General features: G+C 42.1%; 2 protein-coding genes across 7 annotated transcripts in view; one reads left to right on the forward strand and one right to left on the reverse strand.

The window, feature by feature from the left end:
- Positions 1-12847, forward strand: part of LDAF1 (lipid droplet assembly factor 1) — a 37744-nt gene extending 24897 nt beyond the window's left edge. The window contains exons 7-8 of one of the 6 annotated variants that reach the window (XR_009703317.1): positions 11783-11927; positions 12016-12845. The gene's annotated coding sequence lies outside the window, so the exon portion shown is untranslated. Of the gene's footprint in view, positions 1-11782 lie in introns of all 6 variants that reach the window. The other 5 variants (XR_009703320.1, XR_009703315.1, XR_009703318.1 and 2 more) reach the window with 5 other exon arrangements.
- Positions 923-12081, reverse strand: ZP2 (zona pellucida glycoprotein 2). The gene is made up of 18 exons (XM_061209864.1): positions 12020-12081; positions 11846-11934; positions 10913-10996; positions 10412-10506; positions 8728-8880; positions 7929-7970; positions 7612-7776; positions 6745-6841; positions 6475-6656; positions 5632-5758; positions 4611-4798; positions 4439-4530; positions 4214-4338; positions 3865-4054; positions 2563-2698; positions 2390-2486; positions 1896-1979; positions 923-1068 (listed from the first exon to the last, which is right to left on the reverse strand). The coding sequence occupies exons 1-18, from the start codon at positions 12079-12081 to the stop codon at positions 923-925; spliced, it is 2154 nt and encodes a 717-aa protein (XP_061065847.1).
- Positions 12848-15116: the final 2269 nt, after the last annotated feature.

Below are 15116 nucleotides of genomic sequence, written 5' to 3' on the forward strand. Positions count from 1 at the left end.
TGTACAGAGATTTAGAAGCTTTACAACTTTTTTCATAACAAAAGTTCTTGTTCAGATCCAGACTTTTTCTAGTTGAAGTATACAAGTTAATGTCTGTATTAGATATCTTGAATGTGGTCTGTTAGAGCTACAGTGTGAGGCAGACTAGTCATTTTGACATAATTACAGCCTAGTTAAGATGGGGCACCCTCGGGAAGAAGATGGAGCAGCCTCAGGAGGAGGTAATAATTGAGTTCTAGGTAGTGGGAAAGCAGCTCTCCGGGCTCAGCTAAGAGGCTCGTGTCCAGCTGTGTAGTCTTAATGAGGCCAGGAATGTTGTAATTGCACTTACTAAAGCTAGAATCTTTTATTATTCCTTTCCCTCCCCCAAAGGAGATTGCTGGCCTTTAATTGGAATGGGAGTACACGGGAGAATAAATCCCTTAAGTTCTCAAGGAAAGTTTTCTACTCACTGGAAAGACTAATTTGAATTAGGAAATATTACTTAAGTGTGATACTAGATTACTTCCTTGGGAATACCTGGCTTCCCTTCCTCTGTAGAGAAGGGAAGTTATGCCAAGGATTAGGGGTGACTTCTTGCCCTCCTCATCTCGTATATATGAATGGAGGGGGTAAAAGACATTAAAGTCACCTAAATGCCCCCCCTAGAGGTGGGCTGTCACCAAGCCCCATTAGTGATTGAATTCTCTGGCACTGCCAGTTTTGGGGATGGAGTTCAGAAAAAGCTGAGTGACAGGAAGCACTTAAGTCAGAAATATCCTTATTCATGTCCACACGGAACAAGGCCTGCCCAGAGGATTGTGGAGAGGTACTATATTCTCTAAAGAAGAATGATTGCAAGAAACAGTCCTCGAATTCCATCTAAAAAATTAATAAGAAAGAAGCAAGAGGCTTACGTTGACCACTTTATTTGAAAATCCAACTAGTGACTTAGCATTATGGTTCTTTTCTTGCGCAGGTAGCTGATGAGGCTTAGAGTTGCCACAATGCCTGCTGAGGCAAGCACAGCAACCATAGTTTTAAAAGCAACATATCCAGCAGTCTCATGCCCTTTAGAGTCCACAGCATCTGGAAAGGAAGCAGACATTCAAGTCTTAAGATCATTGAAACGAAGTGTAAGTTGAAGCTGAAGTTTTACACATCAAAGCTCCCCAGAGAAGGAAGTGAAATTAAGCTTCAAAGAGCTCATTTGGGAAGCTTGCAACAGGGTATAGCCTTATCCCTCAAGTCAACCTCCTCCTCTCCCTACTCCACTCCCACAGCTGTTCCCACTTCCTACTTGCTCTCACTCAGATCAGATGGGCTGACACCTGGAAAGGACCTTACAATCCCAGCTCATTGTTTAACAGTCTGGCACTAACAGATATGATTAGTTGTCCCAAGTGTATGATTTCTTGCAGCTTATTAGCTAGGGATTTAAGAGAGCTTAATTTCAAGTTCTAGGCCTAAAATTAAGACTACCTGGCCTGAAGATGTAAAATATTAACAGTAACATAATCCAGTAAAGACTTAAGTTTGATAGTAGCAAGCACATGTCTTCTGACCTATTTAGTCTGAAGTTCTTGTATAGTAGGCCAAGATTTGAGGATTCTAATGTGGCATTAGTGACAAAACTGGAATCCTTTAGTTACTAACAGTGAGAGGTCTCTGTACAGATATAAGATGGCTAAAACAATTTAAAAAGGTTACAGAACAGTAGGTAGAATATATGATTCCACTTGTGTTAAATGGCGATTTTTGGAGGGGCACACAAGAGACTTAACAGAACCTATTGCTGGGAAGAGACTCCTTCTCTTCTTGTCTAATCAGGAGCATGTGTTATCTATGCATAGTTAAATTTGACATAAAACCCAAGAACTTGAGTCCAAGAAGTACCCAAGGCTTTAAATCCATACCTCTGAGTGAAGAGCTGTCTGACAACAGGAGGATGGGACCCGGGAGACTCACTATCATTTTCTCTTCCTCAGTGGCTCCTGTGGCTGGAAACAGATAGTTTGACCTCTGGGATAATGAGTAGTGGTGAGAAGTGTGCTGAGGGATTACCTAGAGCAGCTCCCCATGGAGCCCCTGCTCTAGGTGGTTTTGCCTGCCTTCACAGGAGAGGGCATACACCTTACTGTAAAAGCAGGATGAACTATCAAAGAACGTCGGAAGACAAAGTTCATAGTCTACCTAGACTCAGGAAGAGTAACTTTAAAGTCTGTAGAAGATCAGGCTACAGCTCATGTGCAAAAAAAACTTGTCCATAGGACTGATGGAGAACCTGTCTATCTCAGACTCAGGTTTCTTGTGCTCTTGGGACTAGGTAAAGGACAAGGCACTCATTCTTAAATTCTGAAAGGTTGAGGCTTGCTGTAAACTCACATTAATGAGGACTTGAAATTTTTACCTCGCCTGCTTCTGGATGACACAGGGCAAGTCACAGAACACAGAGGGAAGTCAGGAGTGAGTTGATTGCAGATTAAGGCACTGCAGTGGAAGTAGACCTGGAGATGGAACAAGAGTTGAGTAAACCTGATGTCTCACATTCGACCTGTCCCAGGTGGCTTGTTAATCACTTACCAAGTGAGAGAACCCTTGGGCCCCCGACACAAAGGCAAAGGTCTTCACATCAAACCTCTGATAGTGATTAGGATAGGTCACGGAGGAGCCAACCGGATGGAAGGTGGTTCTGTGGTTGTCCAGGTTGTGTTCACAGCTGGAAGGTACATTTCAGGGAGGGACATCAGCTGAATTCACCCCAGAGTCTAACTCAGCGTTAAATTCAAATTCTGCTCAAATTCAGTCACACATAACACCTTCTACCTGTACCTTTTTCTTTTTTTTTTTAATATACCTCTGATTTGGCCTATCCAACAATATTCATGAAGTTATAAGTTGTTCATGCTAGTTTTTCTTCTACTATGTGTTAATACAATTTCAGTACCAATTTGTTTGCCAGCTAAATTCATCAAGAATTATGTAACTCTTCAGATGACACTGGCTTAATTCTTATTAGTCTGAGTATCTATTTTGTCCCAGGCAGTTAGTATATGTTGCTGAAAAAACAAGGTGGAGAACTGCCATTTTATATCTTAGATGCTAGCAGAGTATAGTAGCTATAAATTAGTATGTTAGGTAGCATGTAAGTACTAACAAAAGAAGAGTTAGACCAGGGTGAGGGTGCAGGAGGGTCAGGGTAGGCTTCAAGGAGAAGTGGACACTCGAGCAAGCCTTTAATGGGGTGAAGGAATGAGCTGCATGAATGTGCTGGCTACCATGATCGTGGAGCAGGAATGCACCTGGAGGATACAAGCTTAACAGATTACAACAGATTCAAAGAAAGATAAGGTGCAGTTCTATCTAGGTGCCAGCAGAGCCAAGAGGACAAACACCAACATACAAGTGGGTAGTCACAACTTCAGAGCATTGTGATATTCAGATCTAGAGTCAGATGGGCATTCATGTTCTACCATTTACTAAATATTACTTTGGGCTAGTTATTTAAGTAGCAAGCTTGGGTTTCTTTATGAAGTGAGGTGGCTAGTGTCTCTCATAGAGTGGTGAGGTTCAAATAATGTGTCTGGAGTACATAGCACCATGTTTGGCATATGGTAGGTATTCAATAAATGGATAGGAACTAGAAATCTCTTCTCTCCAGATATTGGCATATTAAAGCCAGATTTCCTTGGGAAGGATCTTATACTTTTAGATTCAAGGGTAGTAAGAAAGCATGAGTCACCTTATTAGACGAAGGACTGGTTGCTAAGAAACAAGAACAAAAATCAGGGCCTTTGATATAGTGCTCCTCTCAAGCCCAAGAGCATTTTATTCTTTTTACTGGCAGTTTGATTAGCTGGGCTACCTTATATGGAGAATACATACCCATCCACGACAATATTCCACTGAGGGAGAGAGGCTGGATCCATGGTGGATGTTGCCCAGCAGTCATCTAAGACCAGCTTGATGTTGGGGTCAGTCCTGTTTATGACTCTCACTTCTAGGTAAATCGGTTGGCGGAGGTATCTCACCACAGGGTACTCCTTGTCCCCATATGGTTGCAGGTAGGAGTTATCTGAAATGGAAGAGAAGCCCCTCTGGTACTCAAGTAGTTGATGGTCACAACAGAAACTTAAGCATCGCTACTACTCTAGTCTGGTGGCATCAAAGTTCATTTTAGGGAAGAGTTCCCTGAAAGTATTTAAGCAGATTTTTTTAGGTTATAATGTCTCACCTGGGTAGGTTTGCAGGGTCAAGGCAAGTGGACCCGGCTTCACTGAGGCCATCGGAGGAGGAAGGCTTTCAACACTGGTATTTATTAGCATGTTACTGCTGCTGTAATAGCACCTCACCGTCATTCTGTAAGAGTGGGTGGGTGGAGTTGTTAAGAATTTTAGATTAAAAGACTGCTTGAGTTTAAGCTGGGGCTTAAAAAGTCAAGTAGCAATTACGTTCACACCTGAACTCACTATCTCTGGAAACTGTGCTTGGAGGAAGATCCGCCCAGAAAGCATGTATTTCATTTTCATAGATGACTTTGTCATTCTTGAACTTAGAGTAAGGTGGGAGAAAGTGGTTAATTAGTTATCTCAAAAGTAAGTCTTACCTTCTTGCTATGGGCCAGTACTAACCTTATGTCTTGTTCCACATCCATTCAGGGGTATGTGAAACCGCACCAGCCCCTGAGATGGAGCTTTAAAGGTTGGCTGGCAGGATGAGTCTCCCACCCTGAGGGTATCCAAGTTGAGAGCCGGTTTTGTTTGATGGCTGTAGACCTCAACGTCCATAAACCCATCCTGAGTACATAGCTCCCCTGAAACTAGATAGTAGTGAGAGTTTAAAAAAAAAAAAAATCTGTCTGCCATGTGACTATTGTCATCTACTAATTTGAAGTGTGATGGAAGTTTGAATTTTCATCAGGAGGCAACAGAATTTGTCTTAAGTCTTTGTTTGGGAAAATACCTTGATAAGCAGCTTGAGTTACAAGGGGAGACCCTTAAGGTGCCAAGACAAGAGTGAGGCTGCTCTGTATAAGCAGAAGGATTTTTCATCCAAAGGAAGAGGCAACGGGAGACATGGGAAGAAGCACCAGGTGAGGTAAGAGACCCATGATAAAAACCTGATGAGGCTTAAAGTGCAGTGCCTTGTGTCATAATGTCCCTTCTTTCAAGGCTCACAAATCTTGGTGGTTTAAGGGGAAGTTGAAGAAGCAACTAATTTTTCCTATTTGGCTTGACCTGATACAGGTCAGCGAATAATAGGAGCAAAGAGGCAGAAGCAATACTACACAAGAGGAAACACCTACTTCCATATTCTTTGAGGAATTTTCAGGAGTTCGGGGAAATACTTGTAGTCCCTGTAGTTTCAGGTTTGAAGCAATCTTATTTAGATGATAGGCTTAGGCTCCTAACATGAAGTATATCCAGGTTACTTAAAAACATGAAACAGTTGTGAAACCTACCTGTATGTGTATTTTAGAAGTGTTATCTTACATCCCTATCACAGCAGCTTAGACTGACATTTCTGGTCTGACCAGCCTTTCATTTCCTCAAAGTATAAGCAATGCAGAGTCTGAACTTCTATACACTTTCCCACATGCAAGAGCTAAGAGAGAAAGAATGTAGGAAACTGTTTAAGAAAAATGGTCTTTACCGATAGAAACTGTCGACTCACAGAGACACTCTGGATAAATCACCATGGATACCATCTCCAGTTGAATGTAAAAGGTCAGCTTGAGTGACGATAAGTAGAACTGATAGGGTAGGCATTTTTCAGAGAACTGAAATGAAAGAATGTCAGTTAGCAGCCACAGCCTTTTGGGACCCAGAGCAGTCAGAGGAGGTAGGAAGGAAGTACACTGAAACCTTCAAGGCACACTCCAGACTTACTATGCTTTCCCTTTAAGCCAGAACAAGAGACCCTATCACTTCTCCAGATCAGGATCCTTCCCTAGGAAGGAAATTTATTTCTTTAAGCTCATGCCCTCAAGTACCCAGTACTGTATGCTCTTTGTACTAGACACTGGAATTTGATGTTAATTCAACCTCTAAAGAGCTGCCAATCCAGGAGTTATAAAATGTTATTGCAAAGTACACACCAACATAAAATTATTCTTTGGTGTCCCTGGCAATTGCCTCAGTCAAGACTGGCCTCAGTGAGGACAGCTGGGGACACTTGTTTGGCTCAAGCTGTCCTGTTTTAATAGGGCATGAGAGGTTCATCTTTAGAAGCTTGATAGCAGTTTGTACTATTCAGTGAACTAAGAAACTCAGGAAAACTTCCATTGCAGTTAAAGAGGCTTGGTGTTTGAGAGTAAATTTCAGTTACTTGAGAATTCACTTATGCAAGGTGTTCAAATGAGGCCTTCCAAATATTGAATTTTTTACACCAGCAATTAGAATTTATGGACAAGTCAGCAGCTGTATCAGGGTAGCCTAAAAGGCTATGCTTCAAGTCAGGCTTCCATAAAGCTCAGTGATTGATAATGGAACGTACTTTTGTTCTGAGGAGAGTTTTGCTGAAATGCAACCTCAAGCCATTTGTTGTTTCCATATCAACCCCACTGTTGTGCAGCTGGCTCACAGCAATGTTCCTATTTTCAAAGCTCATGGATTTTAACTTCCCAGGAAACTCTGGTATGGTGAGAGTCATGTGTGTAGCATTACAAGTCACAGGATCTAGAAGGAATGACAGAATGATCAGTTTTGATTAAGCCCCTCGAACAATGTCTTCCACAACTGGAGTTGTCCCTTCCTAAGCACTTACCTGACACGCAAATGAGTCGTGATGATAAGACGATCGTCTGCCCAGGAGATACATGCGTAAGCTTCAGAGGCACCATGTAGAGGTGGCTGTTACCTTGCTGAGGAGAGGCATTTTCAAAGACATTGGTTTACCTGAATTACTTGAATTTCTAACCAACGCTGGAATAGTCAGGGCAAACATACTCAACTATTGGGCACTGTCTTGGCCCAAGTAGAGTTCAGGCATTTTGTCCCAATTGTTCTGCAGGTGCTCTAGTTTTAAAATCTTGTACTTCATAACATCTGGCAAAGTAGTGTCTACTGATATGACCTGTAGCTGATCATTTCTAAGCAGATATGAGCTCTTGTTTTATGACTATCTTATGGTATCAGCATTCAGAGAGAATGTTTATGAGATTCAGCATATACTCAGTGTATAACAGGACTGTTAACATGGCTGACATTTGAGCACGTAGGTGCCAAGACCTGTTCTAAGTATTTTGGCCCATTAACTGATTTAATGTAGTGTCATGATTGTTGGTCCCCAAAGTACCGGTACCTACTGTAAACACAATACAGGGCAATGATAAAACAGAACACCTTAATTCGTAAAAGAATTTAGTAATACCCTAGCTCCATATTATGTAGTTAATTTAGATCTATAGGGGAAGAGGGAGAACAGATTGAAGTAAGGACCATATCTATTTTGTTCACCATTGTATCTCACCATTTTATCTTTAGTACTTAGTACAGTGCTTGGCACATAGTAAGCATTAAGATACCTGTTGAATGAGTTGTACTCTCAATTTGAGGACATGGTTGAGATCATGCTTGGATTTAGAAATATTGGTTTGTGCCTGGATTGTGGTACAAAAAGATTCACACCTACCGAGTAGTGAGTCACTCCAGTGGCATGGAATGACACTTGGACGTTTATCTTCTGGTTGTCAATCAGGAGATTATAGCCTTGTGTCATAGCCTCCTGAAGGGTCAGAGTTTGGGCTCTTTCACCATCACCAACTGCAAAGGTCCATCCCATCTGAGGTTTGGGATCCTAAAGTCAAAAGTTTCATTTAGAGAGCTGGTGCTCACCTTAACCCCAAGACTACTGTCTATTTAATATTTTAACCAGGATTGAAGTTATGTCACCTTTAATATAGAACTAAAGGTTACTTAGGCTTGTAATTTAAAAAATAACTTTCATACCGCACTTTCGTCAGCCATACCAGGAAAAAAGTGAAAGGTAAACTGGAAGACAAAAAAGATGATGTGAGGCTTTGATTTGGAGATTTCTGAAATCATGTTACCTGAGAGTATGTGGAAAACACCCAGAGCAACTGCTGTGTGATTCTTACACCACGACGCCTAGTTGTGGGATGTAGTAGAAGCACAGGACCAGTCATGAATCCTAGCAGTGCCCTTAGACATCATTTCCTCTTTGAGCTTTTGATACCAAAAGGCAATTGGAAGACCTAAGCTCCCTTCCAGTTATAAGCTGAGACGCTAAGTCCTTAAATGTACAACTTTTTACTATGTCCATAGAAATCAAATACTCTGTCAAGCCATGCAGTTCCATCATTGTTAATAAAGTATGATTATTTTTGTCCACTGTTGATGTTGGCCGTTAGACTATAAAGTCCACGAGTTTGTGATTGGTCTGTTTTGCTCATTTGCTATATCCTAGTATCTGGCGTAGGGCCTGGCACGTGATAAGTATCCAGTTTGTCAAGCTACCAACTGAATCCTTTTTATTGCTAGACATGATGTGCTGAGTGCTGTATCTACCTTCTCAGTCAATTCTTAAAGCCATCCTATGAGGTATTGTTGTCCCCCACTTCAGACTTAGAAACAAAGTCTCAGTGTGGTTAAGAAATCAATCCAAAGCTACACAGCAAGTCAGTAAAATACAGATTGCAATCCTGATCTTGTTCTGAAGCCCAGCTCTGTCTAGACCACATTTCCCCCGCAGTAGCTGGGTGAGAAGCAGTCAGCCTGCTTCACTCACAGACATGAAATCCTTCAAGCAGACTGTGGATCCCGAATGCTGCTCATGGCTTTCTGCTTGCATAACTGGACAGCTGATGTCATACATGAAAGCCTCTTGTCTTAAAGCAGCATTGTCATCCATGAGTCTGATGGTCATCTGATGCTGGCCAAGCTGTATGAAAACGGCATAGTAAGGACAGAGTGCTAGTACCTCAGTGAGAAAGGGGATTCCAGAATACCATCTGACCCAGCTGATTGGTAAAACCCTTAACGTTGGCAAAACCCTTAAATTATCAGTACCACAGGTTCTAGAAGGTCCCTCATTCCTGTACCAGGAGATTCTATAGCCTCTTTAGATACCCCAGGAAAGACTCATACATTCATTGGTGGAGAATAGTTCCTTGAGTTTCAGAGCTCAGAGTTCAGTTTTTATTTTCTTTTTACATTCACCCTATATCTGAGTATCAAGGTCCTGTTTGGTTTGGGGCCTGTACCAAGAGATTCAAATACACTTATTGAGCACCTATGTAGCAGCCATTGTGCTGGGTGCTGGACGGAGCCATCTTTGCTATTTCCCCTGGCCCAAGGAACTCACAGTCTAAAGCAGGAGTCAGCCAACAATTTTCTGTTAAGTGTTAGTAAATATATAGACTTTGTAGGCCACGTACGAGTGCTAACATGTTTTTAAAACTCTTTAAAAAAACAAAAAACATTCTTAGCTTGAGGACCATCACACACACAGATCATGCGCTGGATGTGGCCACCCACAGGTGATACTCTGTAGACGCTGGTCTAAAGGAATGCAACCCTAAGCTCCCTAAAGTTGGGAAAGGCCATTTCAGAAAGGAAAGTTTTAATTACTGGAGATCTTCACTATAGAATCAGATGAAGTAGACTGTTAAACTTGCAGACTTCTAGGATGCACCCCAGACCTATTAAATCATCAACTAAATGAACTAATTCTGTACTTTCCAAGTTCCCTAAGTGATTGTTTGCACACTAAAACTTGAAAACGACTTAGGTTGCTTTTACTGCTCCTAATAACCCTGATTGGGCAGTACTGTTGCTTAACAGTAGAAAATCCTATTGTTCAGCTTCTGCTGGCCTTCCAACACATGTTTTCACAGCCTAGAGGTACCAGCACTCTATTTGCCAGCCTCAAAATAGCCTCCCCTTTTCCATGGGGGTTATAGATCAAAATAGCTCATGTTTGATCATTTGTTGTGTCTAGATGCTATGCCAAGTCGTTCATCTGTATTATGTCATTAATCTTTAGACACCTTATGGAGAGATATCATAATCCATTTTCCAATGGGCAAGTAGAGGCTTAGAAAGATTAGCTAACTTACCCCAAATCACATCTAGATAGTGGCAGAGCCAGAAATCAAGCCCAAATCCTCAATTCCAGGGTCTCTTAACCTCAGCGTTGGCATTTGGGTTCTAACATGTCTGTTACTGAGGGCTCCTCTGGGCAATGGAGGCTATTTAGCAATATCCTTGGCTTGTACCCACTAGATGGCCAGTAGCTGCCCTTTCCCGCCCCGCCCCTCAACCACCTGTGATAACCAAAACTGTCTCCAAACATTGCAGGATGTTCTCTGGGATGACAAAAGAAATCACCCTGATTGAGAACTACTGCTCTACTCCAAAGCCTTAACTCCTAGGTTACTACTTCCCAAATCACTCCTCAAACAATTACTTACTACTCTTTTGGTACAGGTTTCATATGGGGCCTTCAGGGTGAGCTTTTCTGGGTCCAGAACATAAGTGCAGTTCAGCATTTCAAGACCAAGGGGATCTACAGAAGCAAGAGCAATTTAGACAGGAGATGGCCAAGAAGTACATTTCAGTGACGTTGAGTCAGCCAGAGGTACATAGCCAAGACTGCCAATCCATTTCTAAGGTACTTCAAATCACTTCACTTTTTATTTTCCCACCTGAGTGATATAACCCAAGCTCTGGGAGATGCTGTGATTTGAAGATAGATGTTTCCTAGGGGATTCTGAGATAAGACAGATTTCCAAAGAAAGACAGGGTCTTCCACTCTTGGAGGCATCATGCAATTCAAGGCCCCTGTGTCATCATGGGTTTTGGGTGCCAGTTGCTCCAGGGTTTGTGTGCTCTGCTCACCAGAAAATGGAGATGGCCTTGAGCCAAGGGCTTCTACTAAGTAAGACTAAGATGAGATAATACACATTACTTACCCACCACAGATGCATGCTGTATCTTGTTGGCAAGAATGCTTTGAAACTCCACTATCATTCTATTTTCATAGCAAGTGACAGTACCTGAAGAGCAAAGGAAACACATGGGGCATCTTTGAACACAGGAGGCATGATTCCTACAGAAGTGTATTGAGGGAACTCTCCTCTCCAACAGGCAACAGGGAAGATGCCAGTTGGGAGAGGCAAAGCTTGCCCACCACCCTTGAGGAGCTTACAGATTGGTGGGAAACATATAACCACAATGCAAGATACCAAGAACTGTAGGGAAGCTATCAGTTAGGTGCCTAGGGCTTTCTGAAGTACTCCAGGATAAGCCTGGATTCGGGTTAACACGCATGCATGCAGGAACCAGGCTGGAACCCTGATGGAGATGGGGATGGTAGGTCTGTGAAGAACTGGAGAAAAGTTTTGTCTAAGGTTTTTCAATCTGAAGTTTAAAAAATGCCCCAAGTAAGCCCAAGGACACACTTTTTAAAGACTAACCAATCTGCCTATAACCTGACACTGTGCATCCTCTGGCTCAGATGAAAATTTTGAAAAACTCATTACAAGTGGAACGGCTCTGATTTTGTCTGTTATGTTGACGCTTTCCTTAAGTATGAGCATGTGTTTGAAGACGACTGCTCCCAAAGATGGGGGCTTAGTGTGTGGTTTGCTACTCTTTGGATGCCGTAAAGCTTGAGGCAGTGAGGGAATAGAAGGTAGTACAGGTGTTTTTGCACACTCTTCCATTTAGCTGGTAGAGCAAGCTCTAGGTAAGCAATGGAAAAACTGTAGTGACTTGATCAAGGTAATAAAGGGAATGAGTGAAGATTGTCTAACCCATGTTTGTGTTTCCTGGCCATCCAGGCAACCTAGGTGCAATCTGTTCAAGAGATGCTTAAGAGCACTTCCCTCACCCAAGAGGCCTACCTGGGAAGGCAGGATCCACCAACTGATTAACACGTATTGAGTTCACCGAAGTCAAAAGGGCGAAGAATAGAGGAAATGACCTGTAGGTGCTGGAGGGCATGGGGGAAAGAGTTAAAGAGGGACGAACTTCAGCAGACAAGGCTATCATGTCCTCTCCCTTCTGCCCCCAGTTACCTCCAGTCTGCACTGAACCAGCTTGAGTGTCTCCCACTGTCTCCTCTCTGCCTGCACGCCATGACCGAAGACACCACCAAATCAGCCGACAGAGGGGTGTGCTGCTCTGTGCTTTTATAGCAGGAAGCAGGACATGATCCCGCCTTCTCCACACTGGAGACACCTGAATCTTCTCCAGCCCTCCCAGCTGAGAGGAGGGGATTTGGGAAGAGAGAGCCTTTCTGGAAGGCCTGAAATAAGTGAGTTCTGCGCTTTCTGACACTTGCCTTGCTGTTCCACCAGCTGCTCTGCGGGCCAGCCATGAAACCAGAGTTCCTTGAAACTGGCTCCAGGTGAATGAATTGGTGCTTTTTTTCTGTAACACTGGGAAAAATTAGGATCTTTTGGACAAAATCTTTACAACTCAAATGTACAGTGAAAGAATGTGGTGGGATTTTTTTGAGGAAAGAACATCTCTTGTTCACACTATCTTTAAGTAAACCTTTCCTTTAAGTTACTCCTGGTCTCCTGGCTATTGTGGACACCATCCTGGCAATGTGCATGAGGAAGTACCTTTAAAAAAAATGGATGAAGCATTATTTTCCCCCAAGTATAGATTTTAAGCTTACTTCAAAAAATGTCGACAATTACAGAAGGATATAGAGAAAAGGAAAAAGTCATCCAAATTTTACCACTGCTAATACTTAGGTATGTAACTCTATGGTCTTTTTCTACAAACACCACACACACTTAAAAAACAACCTGAGATTGAAGTATAAATTATGTTTGTAACCAGCTTTTACTACTTTATATGTCATGTACATTTTCCATATCAAATATAAAGATCTCCATTACCATTTTTAGGGTTGCATAGTATTCAATGTCTAGATAAATCAGTGCCTAACTGTTCCCTAATGATGGACATTAATATAGCTTCCTATTTTTCATCATTATAAACAATAATCTGATGGACATTCTTGTACATTTCCCTGGTTAACTCTCAGGATAAATTCCTGGAAGTAGAAATTCTGGGTCAAAGGGAATAGTGATCTAAATAAGAATGTCACTGTGTAGCAATTGGGAGTTTACAGGTGGGGAAACTGAGGAAAAGCAACTTGTGCAAGCTGGGTGTCAGGGCCAGGGCCAGACTGAGATACCTAGATGTCTGCAGTCCATGTTCCATAACAGGTGATAATGCTCAAATTCTGTGCAAGTAGTGGGGTGGCACTTGAAATATTTATTTATGTGTTGTTTTTTATGTCTTTATTTATGTCTTTATGATGTAACTTGAGGAGTAATCTTCATTCCCTGTTATAGGTGTCTCAAATATTGCTGCTTAGAGTAGTGGTTTCCCCAACTTCCTTGATCAAAACGATCACATGGGGCTCTTGTTAACATCACAGATTCCTGGGCCCCACCCAAAAGCTGCTGAATCAGGCTCTCTAGGGGAGGGGCCTGGGGTACTGTATGTTTAACAAGCCAGGTGAGTCTTATGATCAGGAAAATTTGGGAAATACCTGGAGGGAGGTAGGCAAGAAACTGAATGATTGCCAGTGATTAACTAACTTCTTTATGGGAATCAGTTGATTATATACCAGTGGAATGGGGGAGAGGGAGCAAACTCCAGGATAAGCAGGATTTTGAGGATAGAGATGGTGAAAGGATTTAGATTCTGAACAGAAGCATGATAGCAATAGTTACTCCTAAGCATATTTTCCAAAAAGTGGGACCTTTTCTACAACTGTGAAGGTAATTTGTTACCACGATGGTTAAGACTATGATAAGAAGACCATTGGAGAGATTAGAAGACCATTTCAGCCATTGGAGGATGGAATGCAGGAGCAAGATTCAGAGAGACCTATTAAGAAGGTGGTCAGAGAGGTAACAGATTAATGCGTTGCTCCTCCTTCCCAGGCCCCACCCACAGGCTTGCTTCCCCCAATACTGTACCATTTTTCCAGAGTGTGAGGTCTTGCCTTGGAAAAGGCAGCTCTGGTCAGAGCCCTAAACTGGGGGCTCTGGGAGACTAAGGGGCAGCACAAAGGCCCTGAGCAGAGGCATGGAGGGAAGGAGGACCACTCTGAGAGCTGGTGAGGGTGGTGAGTGCACCAGAGATTAATTTCACTTGCCTTGCCTGACCCAACCAATGCTGTGCTTGGGACAGTCACTGAACAACTAGCTCCAGGCCCCTAAGAATCAATTCTGCATGAGGGCACAAGGATACAAATGTGTTCAGTGTAGCCAGCTCTGAGAATGAGGAAGACATGGCTCTCTACAATAAGATGGTGTCTCATATCACTAGTTAGGAAAACTAAAACCTTTACAAAAATAATAGATCCTTAATATTTTACTAAATAATCAGTAGGATCTCCTTCAGATGTATTTCTGTTTTCCACATTCTTTTCAATGAGACTTTTTAACTGTGTTTATAACTACAATGTGTTCCCTCTCCTCTTCTGTGAATGCCCTGGTCTCTGCTTGACTTATGAGGCCTCTTCTCACCTGTTGCTAATCACCAGGCATTTCTTGAAGAGAGTTTTAGGTTGTAATGCATAACAACAATGCAATATTTTTGCCTCCTTTGGGCAGGTGGCCTCCTTACTTTCTTAAATGCAGTTCTTTTAAACAATAGTTCATAATTCTTAATTTCCAATCCTGTTGCCTTACTTTCCACAACAATTGTAAAAGTATTAATTGAAGATAACCTAACTGTTATCATCAGGAGATGATTAGATAAACTCTGGAATACTGTTCAGATACTAAAATAAATCTATGGGTTCAACTGGATCTATAAATGCTGATATTAAAGACATCCACAATAAATTGGAGTATTAGAGCTGTATGATTAGTATGTTGTCATATTTTACTTAAAAAAAGAAAAATGAGAAACCTGTGTATTTTCTATCCATTTATGTGTCTATGTGTGGGTATAGAAATGTGTGTTTGCATTTATATGCCGGGGAGCCGACACGTTACCTGAGGGAGGAGACAGTGTAGGCATCCAGGCAGTCCACACCAATCCAGCTGTGTTGGACATTCACAACTGTCATCTGTTCTGATTTGTTTGTGCTCTTGCTGTTATAAATATATGTGATGCATCATTCCCAGAACAGGAATA

This window comes from Eubalaena glacialis, chromosome 13, assembly GCF_028564815.1.
Source record: "Eubalaena glacialis isolate mEubGla1 chromosome 13, mEubGla1.1.hap2.+ XY, whole genome shotgun sequence".
NCBI lineage: Eukaryota > Metazoa > Chordata > Mammalia > Artiodactyla > Balaenidae > Eubalaena > Eubalaena glacialis.

Coding starts and splice junctions, on each gene's coding strand:
- ZP2 (XM_061209864.1), bottom strand. CDS start 12,081: ATGGCGTGCAGGCAGAGAGGAGACAGTGGGAGACACTCAAGCTGGTTC. Junction 7,971..8,727: donor GCTTGAAGGATTTCATGTCT/GTGAGTGAAGCA, acceptor TTTGTCTTCCAG/TTTACCTTTCACTTTTTTCC. Junction 4,339..4,438: donor TCCAGAGATAGTGAGTTCAG/GTGTGAACGTAA, acceptor CCACTCTTACAG/AATGACGGTGAGGTGCTATT.